General features: G+C 35.0%; 1 protein-coding gene across 8 annotated transcripts; it reads right to left on the bottom strand.

The window, feature by feature from the left end:
- Positions 1-1,744: 1,744 nt before the first annotated feature.
- Positions 1,745-14,381, bottom strand: LOC140758983 (carbon catabolite repressor protein 4 homolog 1-like). 8 transcript variants are annotated; one of them, XR_012104177.1, is made up of 14 exons: positions 13,802-14,381; positions 9,408-10,116; positions 8,827-8,913; positions 8,645-8,728; positions 8,486-8,572; positions 8,310-8,381; positions 5,193-5,246; positions 5,011-5,102; positions 4,820-4,934; positions 4,595-4,745; positions 4,356-4,483; positions 3,912-3,955; positions 2,193-2,268; positions 1,745-1,964 (listed from the first exon to the last, which is right to left on the bottom strand). XR_012104177.1 is itself a non-coding variant. In XM_073095415.1 (13 exons), the coding sequence occupies exons 1-12, from the start codon at positions 13,957-13,959 to the stop codon at positions 3,935-3,937; spliced, it is 1,758 nt and encodes a 585-aa protein (XP_072951516.1). In that variant the 5' UTR covers positions 13,960-14,381; the 3' UTR covers positions 1,745-1,964; positions 3,912-3,934. The 8 variants fall into 8 exon arrangements, 4 of the variants coding, with proteins under 4 accessions (XP_072951516.1, XP_072951515.1, XP_072951518.1 ...); XR_012104179.1 differs by lacking the exon at positions 2,193-2,268 and having other exon boundaries at positions 4,331-4,483; positions 13,802-14,380; XR_012104178.1 differs by lacking the exon at positions 3,912-3,955 and having other exon boundaries at positions 4,331-4,483; positions 13,802-14,380.
- Between the last annotated feature and the right edge of the window lie 6,124 nt (positions 14,382-20,505).

Below are 20,505 nucleotides of genomic sequence, written 5' to 3'. Positions count from 1 at the left end.
CAAACCTTAATCCAACCTCAAATGAGAAAAATATAGGTAAAAATATAATGAAAAAGCTTGTAGCATCATAATTTTATGCTCAATTATTTATTTTAGTTATAAAATATGTTATTGTGAAGATCTATGAAAGATCTATAAGTTGGAACCACGTACCTATTCCCGGCACACGCAACTACATTTAGAATCACAAAATATTAGGTCATAATCCTCCAAATTTTACTTTTAAATTGTTTTTTATTTTTTCTTCCTCTTCTTTTTCTAATAAAACACTTAATTGTTTGGCGTTTCTAAAATGGACAACGCTTTACTTCTCATTTTAGTATCAAAGTTTGAATAGTAGTCCATTGAGGTAAATAAGTTTTAAAAGAGGCGTAGTTTGGTCAAAAAAAAACTCCCTAAGTCTCCATTGTCCATGAAACAACCTACAAAGACTTGGTACAACCAACTGGTCATTGCTTGGTGACGAATAGTCTATCAAAGGATTTTGGTATTTATCACTTATACTTGTTAAACGAGTCATTCTCTCGTTCTCTTCTTTCTGCTTTTAAGTTGACTAGGTGGAAAATTCTTCATAGAATTTGGTGTCGGAAAACCGAAATTTGAATTGTCTACCTGGAAAACTTTCTCCCCCTACCGTCGAAAACATCTCACCTGCAGGGTCTTCTTGGATTTCACATTGACCAGGTCAAAAATGGCATAGTATCTCTTTTATTCACCTTATCGTCGAAACATCAAACGTCACACCTGAATTCTCTTCTTGAATTTCACATTGACCAGGTCAAAAATGGCATAGTATCTCTTTTATTCACCCACTGCATTTTACTTTTAATTCCTCAAAAATATCTTCAAGCCACTAACAAAATTAGGGAACATTTCAGCCTCATTCCACTTTAAAATCTCCTCCTCCAGTTATGGAAGAAAACCACGCAAGAAATTTACAAATTAATGCAAATAGCATATCACAAAAATTCTCTCTAAAACATAGTTATCAGTAGTTTAGCACAGAGCATTCCCTGCCATCCTGGCAACTGCGAATTTAATCAAATTCATGAGGCATTCCAATCAAACATTCAGCCAAACGACTAAAGTTTGAAGCTAAAAGATAGTTGCAAGCTATACATTGATCGAGTTAATGCACCGCACTTGCAGCACTTCATGAATTGATAATGCTGTACCTACTTACATGTATGCTTGTAAGTAAGCAGTTAGATGCAATCTATCTGTGCTTTGCTTGTATCTTCACCCAAAAAACCAAAATTATAACTGCATGTTACGTACAATCTTTATTACTTCCAACATGTGAAAGGAAATAAACTAGCAATAAATCATGATGCTTCCATCCTACATTCAAAAGTACGTAGGAACATTTTTATTTCACACGTTACATTTGACTTCGCCTAAATTGGCTCAGCTTCCTTGAGGGTTGCAAGAGGAGATAAAGCAATAATGCAGGATGGATATGAAGAATAAATGGATAGTGTAGGTTACATCTAACTCCGTGTTCCTTGAGAAATTATAACAAAATGCAGTGGTCAATTGGAGCTGTATAAAGAATAACAGATGAAAAATATACAGCGGATGTAAACTTTCTCATTCAAAATTATCCTGCATATGCCCTAAAAGTGAAATCCTCTTCCGATATTTGAGTTAGGATTCTTGAAGCAAACTTCTAGGTCTGACTGACATTTTGTTATAAAGCAATAATTCTATATAAAAGGACATGCTCTGAGGAAACTATATGTCATGCCTAAACCAGCTTTGGAGCTATATTAAGAAAAGAAAGAATTTCTTTTGCATCTTTTTCTATGAGCCAAGTTACAAATGATATAGGCAGATAGATGCCGTCATTGAGCACCATGAAATGTTACAAGGAACAACATCTACCTCCTCAGCTTTATGAGAATGACTTCTGTCTCTATCAACCAATTTCCATTTCCTCCTACAACACAACTACATTACTGGACCTGCATCATAACAAAATTTAAAGGATCAGTAAAAGGAAAACAAGCAAACAAACAAACAAAAAAAGAGGATAAAGTCCACTTGTCCAAGGTCTGTGATTAATAAAGATAAACCCAGAGAACCACATCCTAAGCAAGACAATCAGGATATTATTTTTCAATAGAGGCCTTAGGTACATGATAGCCTTGATCTTATAAGAACATCAATATGTTATCTGAAACACCACGTACCACGTGCTACAAATATCCAGAAATTACTCTGAAGCAGAACTCAGAAAGAATCAGGATTTTTATGTGGCACCTGAAACTGACCGACAAATATAATCCAGTAAAGCAGTATTACTGTTTAAACAGTGAATAAAATAACAACATTAATATGAAGCCACTATAGCATTTTCTCTGGATTGGTTAGTCCTTATAGAGGATCTTATCCATTGCCTTCCAAAAATCTCTCATCATGTGAATTATATAGTATGTCTTAAAACAAGTTGCTACGACTTTCAACAGTTTAAATGCTTGTCACCTGAAACAGAAGTTCATGTAGGTACACAAGCAAAATAGAATGAAAGGTCTCTCTCAAAAGAGCGTGAAAAATGAAAATGATCAAAAAGCCTCAGAAAAGGTAGGTGATGGGGCAGTTCTTTTGCAAAAGTTAGTAGATCACAAAGTTGGGAAAGCAGATGAAAAACTAAACAAAATGTTAAAATAATTGCATAATTATTAGAGTTATACTAGGGATATCCATACCAAAGTGCGAAACCACTAGATAGGGGATCAAAGAAAAGCTTTATTGTCCTTCTAATGGAATCAAGTGCTAGCTTGTAACAAAAGTCCAACAGATCATTGAATGTATTTGTTACGATCCAACTACGTGGGTTAGGTTAGTTGACTCGGTTGAGTCGAGTCGAATCAACTTGAGTTAGTTAATTAGTTTTATCTAATTGTTTTGAATTTTAAAAAAATCGAATAACCCGTATATGGATCTGCTCCACTAAAATTTTTACTCCTATAAATAAAAATGGACATGCGTTAATAATAATCATGGAATAAATCTAATTTAGCCAAATTATTCTATAAAAAGGAATAGGCAAATTAAATCGTCTTTATCTTTCTCTAAATATATCGTAACCATAGAACACTTTCAAGCTTCCAAACCTTAGCTACCATCTTCTTCCAACAGCCACCCTACTTTACGGTCATCCACCACCGTTCTTGGCTGTTCACCACCCTCTGACGACCGCCGCAATATTAGATATTTACCGTTCTGCCTCGTTCTAACCTTGCTCCACTATTTTATTTATATCTTTTCATCCAGACCTCCGATTTACATAAAACAAATCTATTAATCAATAACTCGTGAGACTATCACCATATAAATTTTTATAATTTTCTTACGTCCAAATCAGTCCAGATCTAGTTCGTAATAATATTCAATTAGCATTTAGCATGCAACTAAAAGTTAAAAGAGTTAGACCTAAAAACTAAGACAAGTTCTAAAAGGGACCCATAGCATGTTAAAAATTTCAAGACAAATAGTCCATATAATATGTTTTATTTTTCTCAAATGCTAAAAATGTATATGTTGCATCATAGTTGTTCCTTATTTTTAAGAAAAATAGATCGTTAACACCTAAAACAATGGATATACATCAAGCATATTTTGTGATGTTTGAACTCAATTGTTAGCTGTTAAAATTCAAGAGACTTCTAGGTTGTGCAATTTGATCTCCTACTACTACGATTTTGCAACACAGTATATAGGATCATCCATGCATAAGCGTCGGAAGTTGATTCAAAACTAGAAGAGCAGCTATTTTCATGAGTAGAAATCATAGGGTCCATGTCTTATTACAATCTACTTCAGGCATACAAAATAGCAATCCTTTTAACAAACTATACAGAATTACTCAAGCATAAGGTCCATGTGATGGTGTCCCAGTTCAGCTTTACCTTCATTAGTGAACAGGCAACCTCTATGTCTTGAACCATGACACCTGTATGGAATGGACAAGCCTTACTATCTCACTAAGTGAACCATTACTCTAAGGAAATAATGTGGTCTTAAATTGCATCGGAACAAAATCCTGGTCAGCATAAAAGAAATAGGATACTAAAGTTTATCATTGGGGTGCTTCTCTACTTGTTCTTCTCACAGATTCCAAAATCAAACTTTAAAAATTAGTCATTTGCCATCTTTAAAAGAGTAAATCCTACAAAAACTACATAATTGGAACACAGGACAAAAAAATAGTACAATGAACAACAGTAGCATAATGCAAACTACCTAATGTAAAATTGAACGGTGCAATTATGCATAGCTCATATAGAAGACAAATTAAGAAAAAAGATATATCATTTCATGTACTTACGCTACTTTTAACGTCCAACTCTAACCTTGCACCGAAACTCTGCTAGAAGGGCTATATGGTCTGATGACCACTCAGCAGATGGAAGAGCTGTGTCTTTACGCAAGCTCTCCTCATCCAATAGCTCCAATAGTGTTTCCACCATCAAAGAGTCCGCTGAAACCACAATATGCAAAAGTTGTTGAAATAAATTCAATAAGAATTTCATAACATAAGAATAAAAACAACATACAATCATCAAATGGAAAAGGATAAAAAATTCCCTACCTGTGTAAAATATGTAATCATGTGTTCCTGTAGTATCCCTAGTGCAACATGTAAATAGAGGTTCATTTGTTGCAGGATCCATTCTCCACCTTTGTTGCTCCAAACCATGATTAATACCCGCCATTCTAGCAAAAGATGAATATGCACTAACCTGCAACATTTGAGATAATGTTCAATATGCAAATACTTGAAAATCCTAGTCACAAAATGCAACATGAGAATTACCAGAGGAAGCTGGTGATTCAACTTGCTTAGCGGACGAAGAATGCCAAAGGGGTCCACAGCCAAGTCCGGATGCAACTGATCAACCTTACCCATGGCTAGAAGCGTATGAGCAGCACTACAAACATTGAAATCTCGTTTACAAACCCAAAATAGCACAATTAAAGAATGGCTGCAGTTACAGAGATGCATACCTTCCTGGAACTGAATTGAGATCTCCACAAACCAACATTGGAATATCAGCACTGGCAGCAATTTTCTCTAATCCTTTGACGACAGTATGCACCTAAGATGATTGAACTGATGAAACCAATGATCACTGGAAAGATATGAAAGCAAATTACAATTATACAACATGACATTATCAGATGAGAACCTGCCAGAGCTTAACATCGTGGTGATCCTGATGAACATGCACATGTGTATTGGCCTACATAGAGTAAACAAATGGTTAGTGAAGATCCATATGTGATGCACTAGATATTCCTTCATAAACATGTTTTGAACAGCCCAGTCCTGAGAAAAGAACAGATGAGAGAACTTCTCCACTTGCCTAGTAGCACAGTGTACATCCTTTATTTTATAGGTTTCTAAGTTTTTACTCACCAATTACTCTAAATACTTAAACTGTTAGAGAATTGTGACTTTACTCTTTTATACTCTAACACTACCCCTCAATCCTAGCTCGAAACATCTTAATAGGCCCAAGAAATGGATTTGAATTAAATTGGTGGAGGTTTTAATGTTTTATATTTAAAAAGGTGGATAGGTCTAACAGGATTCAAATTCAAAGACTTACATTATTACATATTAACTCACCTAACTACTAAAAAAGCTTAAACCAAGCTCATGGCCATCTGAAAGGTATCCATTTCCTATTAACTTAATTAAGCTTTAAAAGTAATTAGTGACTTAATATGTTTTCTTTCCTTAGTTATACTCAAATAAAGCCATCAATTACAAATTAGGGTATAGTCTTTCTACTTCTAGGCTCTTTCTTTCTCCAGATGGAGTTTAGACAACACTTCTTTGATTAAAGGAGATATATAATTCCACCAACCAAGTGGCACTGCAGCTTTCGTGGATAGCAACTCTCTTGCCTGAATTTGCTATCATTGGGATTTGGTAACATTTATAGAGAAACAAAATGAGGTTAAAATCGTGTAAGACACCTCAATTTTGGAATTCCATCAGAATGAAGAGGATAATACAACCTTACACCAAACAATGTATCCATTACAAGACTATAAAATAAAAAGAAAACTAAAGCAAAAAAACATAATTCAGCTTTCTTGGACAACAAGGGAAGAAAATCCAATTTACGCTCCTAAGAATAAATCCCATGGTCAAAAGGTCTATAACTAAGAATAATAATCATAACAAGCAAGGGATATGATAATAACTATAACTTTCTTTATAGTGATATGATAATTATGAGATTTTATATGTGAATAGTACACTTAATATTCTATAATGAAAACAAATATACTTAAAACTCGAAAGTTACCTATGTGCAATAGGTTATTATTCATATTTAAAGGAGAAGGCATATTTCACCATTGTGAAAAGTTGAATATATTATGAAGGTTGATATGAATTTGTGACAAAAGGGAAGACCCAAACCTAAGTGGGAAGAAAATAGTAAAGAGAGACTTGGTAAATTTATGTGGGAATCTATCAAGATAAAGACCGCTTATTCCACCAGCGTATTTCATAAAGTAGAGGATGCCTTGAGAAAGAATGGAAGATTATATATGGGAGAAAATAAAGCGCATATAAGATTAATTGAGAAGTAATCAATATAGTTAGTACATGTTTAAGGATATAAAGCACCAATATACAGGAGTGAAGGGAATGACCAGAACCAACATGGGAGAGTAAAAAGAGACATGAGAACACTTCATTAACAAATAAATTTGACCTGTGGATGCACCAAGATACACCTATGGCCCAAATAGTATCGACTAAAGTCAAGGATTTATGTGCCACCAACACAAGATAATGCTTCATACTGTGGTACACAAAGAAGAGACACAGAGAAGGGGAAGGGGAGAGGAGAGAAGCTGGAGAAGAATAAGGGGAGGAAAGTGGTAAGTGATTCGGATCTGGCCAAATATGTGCAACTACAATCAACATGCACAAGAATCCATAGTCCTTAGCCCTCACTCCACAATGGTTTCCTCCACCTTGTTCTCATTATAACAAAACACCTTAAGTTTGTGGGTCAACAGCTTATAAATCCTCGACTAAAGGTTTGGTTACTTGTTCTCATTGATACATAACCTTCTCCCTAAGGTGTCCAGAAGCATCATAAGCATATGCCACATATAACCACGAGCTGATCGTTAATATTTTTTATATTAAAAAATATACAATACAACAAACCTAGAGTATAAACATCTTTTCTAGAAAGGTGTATGCGGTTAAATAAGAGATGAGGATGAGTAAACTGCCATGCATATACATGTGCAATCATTATATACACCCAAACTGCATTATACATTATAAGTCCCCATAGTTTGGATGCAGACTGCAAATCATATGCAAACGACATGCATTGTATCCCCCATAAGAATATGTACCTCATGCTTATGTGCCTGAACATGCATATGATATTAGAAGCTGTATTGGCCTTCTTTTAAGATTTCTTATGATTAATATTATGTTTCGTGGTAGTCATGAACTTATAATATTTATTGGAACTATTTATTTGTTGGTTCACATGACTAATCATATATTTGTAGATTAGCATTCTAACAGTGGATTGGAAATGCATCAAAATGAATCTCCATATATTATTTAGCTACCCTTACCCATAATTTAATATATTACCAGCAAAATATCCAATATATAAGTACATAAATTACACACAACACATACACACATGTATATATGACTTTTAATATTTTTATTGATACACAGCATCAGAGCCTGGCAGCCCGCATATCACATGCACATGGAGCAGCATAACTGCCTGCATACAAGGGGAGGCACTTTTCAGCTTTCACCAGGGTATGAAATCATATTGTTTCCTAGGCCTTACCTAACATGACGCTGTCTTATTATAAGTTACATAATTCTGACAGATTGCTCTATCAGATGCTTCCATCGCGAAGAGGAATATTAACAAATAATAAGGATTTGAGATGACAAATGTCCCTTCTTCTCCATGCAAAGACCAACTACCCTACATAGTAGTAGCTTAAACTGGGAATTCAAAGTACTAATATTGGTGTTCAATTTTCGCATAGGAATGTGCAAAACACCAAAACCATGATTCTCTTGGAATCTGCACATTACCAAAACCATGACTCCTGGAATATGTTGACTAACTAAAGCCTGGCTTGTGACTCTTCTAATCTGAAGAAGGCAGACATCTTCAATAAAAAATCAAGTATTATCCATGTATGTATTTTAACCAAATGAGCCACAACATACATGTATACAGAGAAATTAACAATAGGAGGGTAAATTTAAGAGCAATGCAACTGACCACACAGAGAAGCTGTCTCTTTCCAGGAGCACTGAATTTAGCTTCAAGAACTACAATCAGAGCAACATTATCCTATCCAGAGAAAAACTGACATCAGATAAAATAAAATAAAATAAAACTTGTAAACCAAGTAAAGCTCAAGATATTGATTATTGAACAAAGCTCAAGCCAGAAACCTTAATCAACCGACTTGCGGCAACCTTTTTCTGGCCAGCAGGAACCAGTGCATCTATCAACGACTGTGCAGCTTTATTGAATTCAACCTGCAACAGGAACTGAATGAGTGAGCTAACAATACCATAATGAAGGATAATCAATCACAGCATAAACCATACCTCGTATTTTTTGACATGTGAAAACTTATCCCTGCGGAAAAATGTTGCACAACCATCAACTGCATTTGGATTTCCATTATAAATCTGCACAAACAAGCAGTTATTCACTGTATCTATTATCTGGAAGGCTGGTAGTGATAAAGAAGTGATAATATGTAGCATTTTGACATGGATGGGCTTGCCTCAGATGTTCTTTTCTTGTAAAGTGCTTGATACCCATGTTTGTCTAGCTCCGGGGCAAAGAACTCATCAAAGTGATCACTTTGGACCTGCAAAACAAAATAATTGCCATCCATAGCTTGCCCACAAGTTACAATAAAATCAATACGAAAGGGTACAGCATTCCATTAGAACATAATACCAGAATGGGAAACTTATGGTTTTAGTATCTTACTGCAATGAAATACGTATCTTGAAGTGTTTATACATGCCCTAGAAATATAGGAATTAGAAGAAAAAATCTTGCATGGCACACAAGGCCCACGAAGATGATATCAACCCTTAAGTCTTCCTATATTCCAAGTTCCATTAAATAGTTAAATTGATAACATGTTTCAGTTCTAACTGATATAGGCTGGGATAACTAACTCCTTAGACATATATAATTGAATTAAGAAGCACAATATTTAACGTTGGTTGAACTAGCACAAAATTTATCATTTCCATGGACAATCTGACATATATTGGAGATTCCAAGTACACAGGCATATGTAGCAACAAAACGGTAATCATCTACAAAGCACATAATATTGAAATCACACACCTCCTGAAGGCAAAGGATGTCTGCATGGTAACCAATAATTTCCCTTAACAAATTCTGCTTGCGGTAAGGCCATGAAAGGGCCCATGATGGGCAATAGTTATAATGCTCGTTTATTGCACAAGTATCAGCCAGAATGTTGTATGAGAGCACTGAAAATGTTCCAGATGATGCAGTTTGACTATTATAATCAAATTGTCCCAGAACATCATTAACTGGAATCATGCGGCGTGGGGGTGGACAGGGAGCTGGAATTACTCGAGATGTCAGAACTGTATTTGCATTTCCAACAGGTATTCTCTTCTCTGCATCTATTGCTACACATTCAAACTTCAAAATATGGCCAATATCCTCAGCTGTTGGGGTATATGTTTTAGAACATCCAACTTCAAACCAAATTTCACCACTCTTATCTGTAACAGGGGTGGGATGCATAGCTATGGCACCTCTCTTAGCACCTGGGCTCTGACCTATGCCAGATGTTGAACCAGATCCACTATTTTTTTCAGTTCCATTTTTGTTTGTACCATCTTTTGCTTGGTCGTGCAGCATTCGGTGATGCTGCCAGGCATCTGAAAGACACTTAGCAGTGCAATGGTAGCTCTTGGAAATAGGTATCTTGTACTGAACACAACCTAGGCATTGCAGTGTTGCTTGCTCAGTTGGATGTACACTGCAAACAGTAACTTTTCGATCACTTTGATTGCGGTACCTGGAGAACAGATATACAAGATATAAATTATACGACATAAGAGAACCGACTTTGCCCAAATATGTAAGATGAACTGCAGCAAGATACATATTAAAAAAGGACTTGCATAAGGAACCCATAGAAGATTTCTTTAAGACAATATAAATGATTCAAAAGGAGATGAAAATTTTGTACTCTTATAAAGCAATTAAAGAAAGCACATAGGAATAACAAACTCTAGATCAGAATTTTAACAGAACTGCACAAGAAAGGTCAATATTCCCAATGGTGGACAGTCATTTCCATCACCTAAACCTTCTCCTGACTAAGGATTGTCATAGTAGTGGCATGCAGTCAGCATCACATGTGCATATCAGCACAGTTGTCACAAAGAAGCACAAGGCTTACAGATCTGCATGGGTTGACACGGGCCAGAATGAAATAGTATGCCCAACATGACAACAATGACAATCCCAACAACATGATAGCTAGATTAAACCCCACAGGATAAGGTCCCCTAAAAAATTAATAAACTTGCACAGATGACTACCAGCTTAGCATCAACTACATAAATCTTGGTGTCAATTTCAAGCAAAAGCAAAATCAAGAGTATGAACTGTAGGCTAAGTGGTTTATATACCAATCTATCGTACTGGCCACATTTGCCTAGTGAAAGGGGCAGCCCCAAAGAACATTCTTTTAAACTAATATGAAAAGAGCAAATCAAAAATCTTAAATGTTCTGAGATATAGACAAGCCAAAGAGCTTAATGAAACAATCCCTTTATTAGAATGCCAATAGGTCCAATACAATCAAGCTGCTGCAGGTAACAGACTTCCAATGCAAGATCATATAAGTTGTTGGCAATGAGACCATAATTCTAACAAAAGCTGTAACGTAGATGATATGCTGCTACTCTGCTAGATTGCTAGCATGGTTGCTCATAATGGTTTAACATAATATTAATGGATGAACGAGCTAGTGAGCAAGGAGAATAAAAGAGATGCAACTGAACAAAGTGCCAAGAGAGATATGATTCCACCATCCAAACCTAAGGTTCTTGGGGTAGAAACTTTGGAGAGAATACAAGGATTTATATTTACTATTTAGCTAGTCCTGTGTCTTCAAGAAAAAGCCATTTCAGCAAATTGCTCGTCATCCTTTAAACACTATTCATGGGCTTCTACAAAGGTAACACTTTGATAAATGTTGTGTGGTTCTAGCCAAATATCTCTATGATGGAACTGTGGTCAGTGGGTTTTAGACCAATTGGTGGATAATGCTTTGCACTGAGTGGGGACGAGAGTAACAGCAGATGATGTTGCCATATATACTCAATTGTCCATTTTGGATTCTTTTGGATTCAATGGGAAGATGGGATCATATGATACAGTCCAATTAACTCAATTAGACTAAATGCAAGTCCAACCAACTCAATTCACTGTTCAACTAGGTCTGTCTGAACTTCATTTTAATTTATTTTGTTCAATTACAATGACTTTTGATTAACTGCTCAATGAGGTTACCCTATGCCATTGGGATGTCTATACAAACATAAGATCAAACATACATAGGGATTTGGGTGGATTTGAATTAAAAAAGGATTTTTAATGGAAACAGCAAAACATGTAATAACCGGAAAAGAATTTAATTTAAGAAAAGGTCACATGCAGGCGCGTGACCTCACCTTCCTCCCTCCTCTTCTTTCCCGAAACCAATTCGGACAAGAGGGACCGCCGTGATTTCTGCGGTGGCGTTGATGCCCTACGTATAAATAAACCTTTGCAAACTCTCTCCTTCCCCATGCTATCCTCCACCTTCTTCTCTTTCTCTTCCCCCTTTCCCTTCTCTTTCTTCTTCTTCCCTCACCGAAGTTATCATCGTCAGAGTTGTGTTGCCAAAGCGCCACCGAAGCAAACCAAACCCTACCGAACAAATTGCCAATGAATTCCTTCGCTCTTCGTGAAATTAATTTTACTTCTTTCCAGCCTATAGCATGCTAATATAGATTTCATATATTGGGCTTCGTTGAAGTAAATTGTCGCCGATGACTTTGAGTCATTATTGGACAGCTCGAGAGGCTTCGCATAAGAGGCCTCATGCCTAATGCCTTTGATTGGTGCTCTCATGGTTGGAACACTGTGGGTGATGACCTCCATGGCCGATGGTCATGAAGGGAAGAGTTATCATCGATGACCACACTAGCAAACAAGCCCCCTTTTTCCTTGACTCCTTTCATCTTCCGAGTTGTATCTTCACTATGTTCTGGCCACAAAATGATACGGATTGTCATTGTTCCCTACGTGGGAGAGGGTAGCAAGCTCGGGCTCATCTAGAATAGGTTTATGTTTTTTGGGGGTTAGGGGGGCGAGTTGGATTCGAATTGGCTGAGTACAAACCAAGTTCGAAATTCAACTTGGATGGATTGCGGCCTAACCACAGCCCAGTCTAAGTTGTGTGGAGGGTTGGGCCCAAGACCCAACCCATCTGCAATAATTGGGCCTATGGGTTAAACCGCAGCCTAATCTAGTTTTGGCATTTAATTAGGCCCAAGTCAAATTAGATTGAATTAGTATTAACTTTAGGAATTCTATTTATCACTAGATTAAAAGATGAAATTTGGTTTATTAATAAAGGTTTGGATCTTTCCTTGCACCTGAATTAAAGATTTGAGCTATTCCACTTAGACACCTAGTTAGTTGATTCACTCATATATTTATCTTCTCGTATTTCATAATATAATTTTAATTGTAGTATCTTTGTGCAATATTATACTTCATGTATTATGATTATCTCTATAATCTGTTCTCCTTCGTAATATTATAGTTTAAGAAATGTTAATCTTCATATATTATTATACTTCATGCAAAAACAAATATGTTGATCATGATTAGCTAGCGGAACATTGGTTATAAGTAGCACTTTGAAAACAAACTTAGGCTAAATATTTTTTGTGCATCTACTTGTAATTACTCTAGTCTACCTTAAAGTCTGGTAAACAAGTCATTTCCTAATTAGCCTATGATTCGTTTAGGTTACTCTAGCGAAGTTTAGGGAATAGTTCCAAGACACATATCTCTCTGAGGTGAATAGGTGTTTTTGCCATAGTTTTTATTGTTCTCATCCTCTCTCTCCATCTCTAATCTATTCTTGTAAGGATTAGCAGGGAAGAGCAAGAGCTAGAAGGCTATTGCTACTACTCTGAGGTAATGACCACCATTAATTCTATGCATGGAACAATGAAGATCTTGATATTTCACAGCTTTTGTGTGATAAGACCACCTTAGTTTTAGGCAGCCATCCAGTACCTAGGCGCTAGGTAGCCCGCCAGCATACCACCTACGGTCTTTCAAAACATTGCAATATATATAGAAGAAAAAAAAAAGATCCGTTCATCCAGTAATGATCTAGGATTTTAAGAAACAAACTCAAAATTTGTCACGAAACACTACCAAAATGTTAATCCAGATTGGTATCAGAAAAAGGGCACCTCAGCTCATGAAGGCAATACCCAAATATGACTTGTCGTCAGAAACACCAAGTAATCAAAAACAGAATCATATGAAACACGGAAAAGTGAAAAGTGCAGAGGAAACTAGAAATTATTTGCATCAAGAACAATACTTTGAAGAACCATAACCTCATCAATTGATGGAACGAGCATTCCAACCATAACACAAGAAAAGCAAGAAGAGATCGAGCTCACCACTTATACCGCACGAAGTAGCCATGCATGGGGTTGGACTCGGAAACATCCTCGTTGGAGATGGAGTTGTCCGGGCGCCTCAAGAGAACGTAAGGCGTGATCTCGCAGCCAACGACGGGGATCTCCGACGGAAGATGCACCCGCAGCACGATCAGCATGCTTCCCTGCGCTCAGATCCCTCAAAGCCTAACCCTAGCGCCGCACGAATCCCCACCACCTCCAAGCAACCGAGAGCAATTCTGGACCAGGGGCGGAAGCGGGGCACACCCGCCATTACCGTACCCCGGACACCGCCAGGGTTGACCGCTGCGGCCAAAAAACCCTAGGGATCAGAACGGCTAGGGTTAGCGCAAGAAGGGGAATGAGAGATTGGAGAATGGCTTCTTGGGTAAAGCGAGGAGCGATCTGTAGAACCAGAGAGGAGAACTCTTCCAGAGGTATCGATCTGGTTCTCTAAGATGGCTAGGGTTTTAAAAAAAAAATGACCGGAAGAGAGAGATAGAAGAAGGTTTTTTGGAATCGTGAGAAGAGGAGAATGGACGCCGCTAGCGATATGATTTCTTCTATCCTGGGGTCATATTTGTAAGTTGCGACGCTCTCCCCCCGTTTCCATTTAAACACCCGATACTTGTACCTTTCTTTTTCTTTTTCTTTTTCTTTTTCTTGTTTCTCGTAAGACCTAATTTTGGGAATTTATTTAATTTAATTTACTTCAAAAAAAAAATTAAAGATAGGATTTTATTTTTATTTTTATTTTTATTTTTTTGGTTCATGAATAGCACTGTTATATAGCTTCCAGAAGCTTCCTATAAACTGGTGCTGATGTGCTGGCGAAATCGTTACTTGTGTGATAACTGATCTATTTTGATCTTCAAATCCTTGCAGAGATGATTATATGGAGATCATCATACGACAGTATTTGAGGACCTCTGTTTTACAATCAGGGATGATAGGTACAGTGGACCAGTGGACGTTCTCAATGGTCTGCATGTCCACCATCAAGTAGTCAATTTTAATGCTAATGTCAATCTGGTATGATATTTTCTGGATTTTTGACGGAATTTAGATTTAATATGCATGTTCTACTGTGAGAATAATATATGGCATATTTGGACTGGATTATAAGAATCAAATAGGTAGGTAATTGATACAATTCAAAATAATAAGTTTTCAAAAAAAATTTATTTTTAAATTTTTTAATTTATTTGAAAAATTAAAAATGTAAATAAGGAAATAACTCCGAATATTTGGACCATATCATACAGCATTAAACCCATCAAAAAGAAAATCAAATAGAAATCGAGAAATAAAAAATTGGGCTAACAAAGGCGAAATTTGAATTATGTCCAAGAAAAACTCAAAGCTAGGGTTTAGATAAGTTTCATAAGGAACCCCCTAGCTCCACTGACCATATTGCACGTGTCCTTAAAATTTGTCTGAAAACTATCTTTTGTGCTATTGTTAATATGACTCGTAATAGGCTGTGTCTTTTTAATAACCTTTTTCTTTTTCTTTTTCAGTTTGCTTCCCATCACATTAACTTACTCACTAAACATAGTCACCACTAAATCCTAAATGTGTATGGCATGTACTCATCAGAATAAAGCACCTAGCCCTACTGTAACCTCTAATACCGTATCTATGATATGTAGAACTAGGAAGTATTTTAACATATCATTCCTACTCATAGCATAAAGGTAGAATATAGATCACATTGTTTCTTTGAAATTGAAGATGCATCCAAGGTGGTGTGTCTAATATATTCCTTTTGTATTGGTCTTCCTTCTCACTCTAGGAAGTTGATTTAGCTTGACTTAAATAACCTAAAATTTATTAAGAGTAGAGTCTCAACTAAATTATGTTTTGAATTTGCTGGTACATGCACATTCACTTTTAGAAATCAAATTTTATCCAAAAGAGATGATTTTTTTTTTAATTTTAAAAGAATGAGAGAGCAAGATGCAATTTTTTAGATTTTCTTGTAGAGTCTCCGCTCATCTTTTGATCTTCCCAAGCTCTTCTTTAATATCTTCAATTTGGTTAGCGATGTACATTCTTTTATTACTAGCCACTCTAAGCTTCTCCATCATTTTCACATTAGATTTTTTTAGTTTGTATGATTCATGGAATATCATATGCCATCTCAATATTTATCATATAATCCTCATTATCGTCGTTGTCATCTATTATCTCTATTTGAAATAATCTTATGCAATATATCAATAGATAACACGAAAGTAAAGACAATATATATGTCTTGATCCAAGTTGGATTCTTCTTCATCAGAATTATCTAAATAGCACCATCATTTTCATATACATGCCCTTATATTTTTAACTTGGACATTCATGAGCAAAGTATCCATATACTTGATACTTATGGCTTTTTACTCCTACACTTTGAATTTTGCTTTAGATTTCCTTATTTTGGAAGTTGGAGTTGGAAACATTTATAGATTTTTATTTTTCATAGTGCCTCCATTTTGTAGTCAATGTTAGGGTTCTTGAAAAACTTCATAAATTTTTTAACAAATAAAGCAATCATTTTAGGATCTAGATCGTTGTCAGAGTCTCTATCTTTCGTTTTCAACGATGAGGGTGCAATACTTTTTACCTTTTCTAAAAGACTGAGTGAAGATTCATGTCTTAAGGTACCTACCAAATCTTTCATTATAGAGAATCAATATCTTTTCATTTTTCTTTGGTAGTTAGCTTCACCTAGATCTTTTAAGAAGTGACTAAATGACTTTTCCCATGATCTTGCTTTTAGGAATGCTTTTGCCAAGGTTGAAGAATGAGTTAGCAATATCACCAACTTGGTGTACAATTTGTTAAAAGTCTCTAACTCATCTATCCTAAGAGTCAAAAAAGGTAGCACTCTTTTGAAGTTTAGAAAGCCTTACTTTATGCGTATCTTCGTGAGTAGTATCAAGCATGTCTCAAGCTTCTTTTGCTATCTTGCAAGTACAAATGCATTTGAGCTCATCTTGTAGATGCCGCTAAAGATGGAGTTCGTTACTTCATTAATTAATTCAGCTCATGCCATCATAATCAGTCTTATCCTAAATTCATCAATTGGTTTTGGAGCCATACTTTTTCCTAATATTTTTTAATAAGACGAGAATACACATGTACTAGCGACATCCAAATATGTTCGTCAGTTATCTTTAAAAAGGCTTTTATTCTAGCTTTCCAATAGAAATATTTCTAATCTTCTAAAAGAAATGAGGTCTAATAGTATACCGGCCTTTCCTAAGTAAAATTTATATCTCGAAAATCTCTCTATAATAAGAGGAATACCAATTAAAAATTTGTAGGGGAAATATGAGTCCTAGATTGACTAAATTTACAAATATATATAAATAGAAATTCCAAGCCAAAGTCAAAAGTCAATAAAAAAATTCAAATTGGTTTAGGAAAACAAAATCCTACAAGATTTTGAAAACAAAAAAATCACACTTTGAAAATAGAAACTAATTAGAAAATTCAAATCCTACTCTAAAAAAGAAAATAAAACGAAGTCGGTGCGCAAGAAACCAATTAAGAGTAGAAAACAAAAAACTAAATACGAATAGGAAAAGTAAATATGACTAACATAAGACGACACATATTTTTGACATGGAAAATCTCTCTCGCATAGAGAGAAAAAAACTATGGTCCTAACCGATTGATTATATTTTACCAAGCAATAGAAACAAAATTTATTTATCACCCTCCCAACATTCCAATAATATAGTGTTTAAGTAATCTTTTAAATATGAACTACATGATTAATTAATCTTATGAAAAAAGATTGCATCTCATTAGTTAGCATCTTAGAGATGGATTAATCCTTAAAAATGCATGTGTCCATGTTTTTGATGTCAAGGGTGTTTTAGCTCTTTTTGTTGCTATTGGATCATCATCAGCTATGGCTCATGCAATCAGATATATATGGAAATCGCCTCACTCAAATATGATTCATAAATATCATGAAGAAACCTGAGAACTACTCTAAGATGAGATTAAAAATTCTAGAACTTTTCTTCAAATCAGTTATCAAACTTTAGGCTTTTAGCCCCTTAAATAAAAGTAGGAATATTTTTACTCCGTGCTATGATAAGCCACTAAAGGAATCCTCAAATCCATTTTTGATTTAAAAATTCCTTTGTTGTCCTCTTCATGTTTTTTGGGCGTAACTAAGTGAGTTGTTTCAACCATTTGAATGCCCTTTGTTCTTCTTCTTTTTCTCCTCTTTCCGACTTGAATTTGTTATACACAATCTGATCTTTCATAAACTATGCAACTTGACTATACACATGATCTAATTTATACAACTCAAGTAAATGTGATTATGTCCATAAATTTACCATTATAAAAATATCACTCGAATGATTATCAAAAGGAGGCAAGAGTATTTAATCAGGTAATTCACATTTAAGAGTTTACTTAAAGAATTCGATATTAGAGTGCTGAGAAGAGTTATAAATAAATCTTGTTTATATTTCCTAGTGAAATAAAATTGATCGGCTTTGGGTAGATATGTCGTTTTTTTCTCTCTATATGAGAAAGATAAATTTCCAATCCAAGTTAATAAATGTGTCAACTTGTGTTAGCTTTTTACTCATATTTAGTTTTCCAAATTCTATTCTTACTTAGATTTTCGCACACCGATTTTAATTTTTATAGTTAGAGTAGAATTAATATTTTTATTTGCTATTCAATTTTGATTTTTAAAGTTTAATTTTTAACTAAATGTTTTAAACTGTAGTATTCGATTTTCCTAAATAAACTTAGATTTAGTTTGTGACTTTAATTTGACTTTGACTTTATCTTTCCGTATCCATATCTCCTCTGCGAACATGATGGAAGCAAGAATGATAAGGACAACTACTTGGACTTTCAAGCCGTCTACAATGCTCTACTTGAAGGTTTTTTCCCACTTTTTCAACTGAGAAGCACATATTCAAATGGTGGAAGAAATTAATTAGAATTCAAAAGAAGACAAAGGTAAAGGAAAATTTTGACTATAATTCAAATGCATCCACGCATACACTTTCTACACCAAAACAATGATGTAATGTATATTATACTTCTTTGTATTTGAGACTTTTGTACGGTGATGTGATGCATACTATGGGGATGACTTAATATCTCATTTTAAAATTAGAATAATTTGGGTGCCCTTTGGATGATGTTTTTATGTTATCCCATCGAGTAACGTGGGCTAGGAGGAGTTTTTTAAAATTTTGTATCATGGCTATTAGATATGATTCGTTCAAACATGGCCAGAACCCGCTTGGTTTTAATCGGTCTAAGCCTGATTTAGGCCCGATTCGACCCAAGCCTGAGATGGTAGTAGGCGGCATAAACTAAGCTTTTGTCCGCCCGGCTCGACCTCAAAGCCTGATCCACTACCCTCATGTATGGCCCAATCATAATGCATACATATTCTTAGAATTTTTTTAAGTCCCACATTGGATATATAGTAAACTATATATCAATATATAAGTATATTCCCATGAAAAATAATAAAATATCTTCATATAAGATCATTAAACTTAGCCGAAATAAGATATAATATTTTTTATATTTAACCAATTATATTCAACCCTAGCCTGGCCCGAGTGATTGGTGGGTCGGGCCGTGAATAAATATTTAAGTCCGGTTGACCCGAAAAGCTTTGGACATTTCTCATTGTTTACAATTTAGACCTATTATTAATTTTTATTAATACACACATGATTGTATCAGAGTTTATTAATTTATCTATATGTTTTTGGCCAGATTCTATTATCATTTTTTTTAAGGTCTTATTGGATTTCATGGACATATATTGTGGTCGGTAGATTTATGTCTCGTGTTTAGGCCAAGTGGTTTTAATGCTTTTACATTTTGATTTTAATGCTGTCACATTTTGGCCCTTGTATCGGTTTCTTGAAAGTGACATTTTTGATCGGATTTTCATTGATTAGATTTTATCGAGTTATCTTTTTTTACTTGACGATTTTGTTATACATTTAATTTTCGAGTTACGTAGTTTTGACAAATTTGTTGCTTTGATGGGATTTCATTTCACACTCGACTTTACTATGTTTGTTGATGGATCTTGGTAGAAACACTGCATGACTCTGATTGATTTTATTGAGTTAATTGTATATTCATAATTTGTACTCGCGAGCTGATATATATACTAAAATCATAATAATTATCTTTATGATGCGAATTGAGTCAGATCGAATCACATCAAGATGAAATTTGGCTAAATGGATTGATTCTAGTTATCTTATCTACTTATTTGCTTTAATTAGAGTCTTATTAGGTTAAAATTTATTAATTAACTAATTCAACTATGCGTAGTTTCAAAAAAATATTCAAAGGATATTCCACATATGAGTAAATATTACGAAACCACTTGGAGAAGATCGAAGACGTCATGATCCACAACTTCTGCATTCAAGATTTATCAAGATTTATCCAAATTCAGACTCTATTTATGGCAGAATGAAAAATCAATTCGAAAAGGATAAGAAAGGCTGATTTAGCTAAGTCATATTTATCTACAAGTTATGTTTATCTCTTATGTAAGCATTTAAGGCAAGTCTAGTTAAGTTATGTAAGCCACTAAGACAAATTCAATTAAGTCATATAAGCCTTTAAGGCAAGTTCTAGTTCAAGTCGTACCTTTAGGGTTAGTCTAAGGCAAGTCCTAGTTCGAGTCGTATA

This window comes from Typha angustifolia, chromosome 4 (assembly GCF_048772165.1).
Source record: "Typha angustifolia cultivar Huaian chromosome 4, ASM4877216v1, whole genome shotgun sequence".
Classification (NCBI taxonomy): Eukaryota; Viridiplantae; Streptophyta; class Magnoliopsida; order Poales; family Typhaceae; genus Typha; species Typha angustifolia.
Note: the sequence above shows the minus strand (reverse complement) of the source record. Positions and strands in the feature narration are given on the sequence as shown.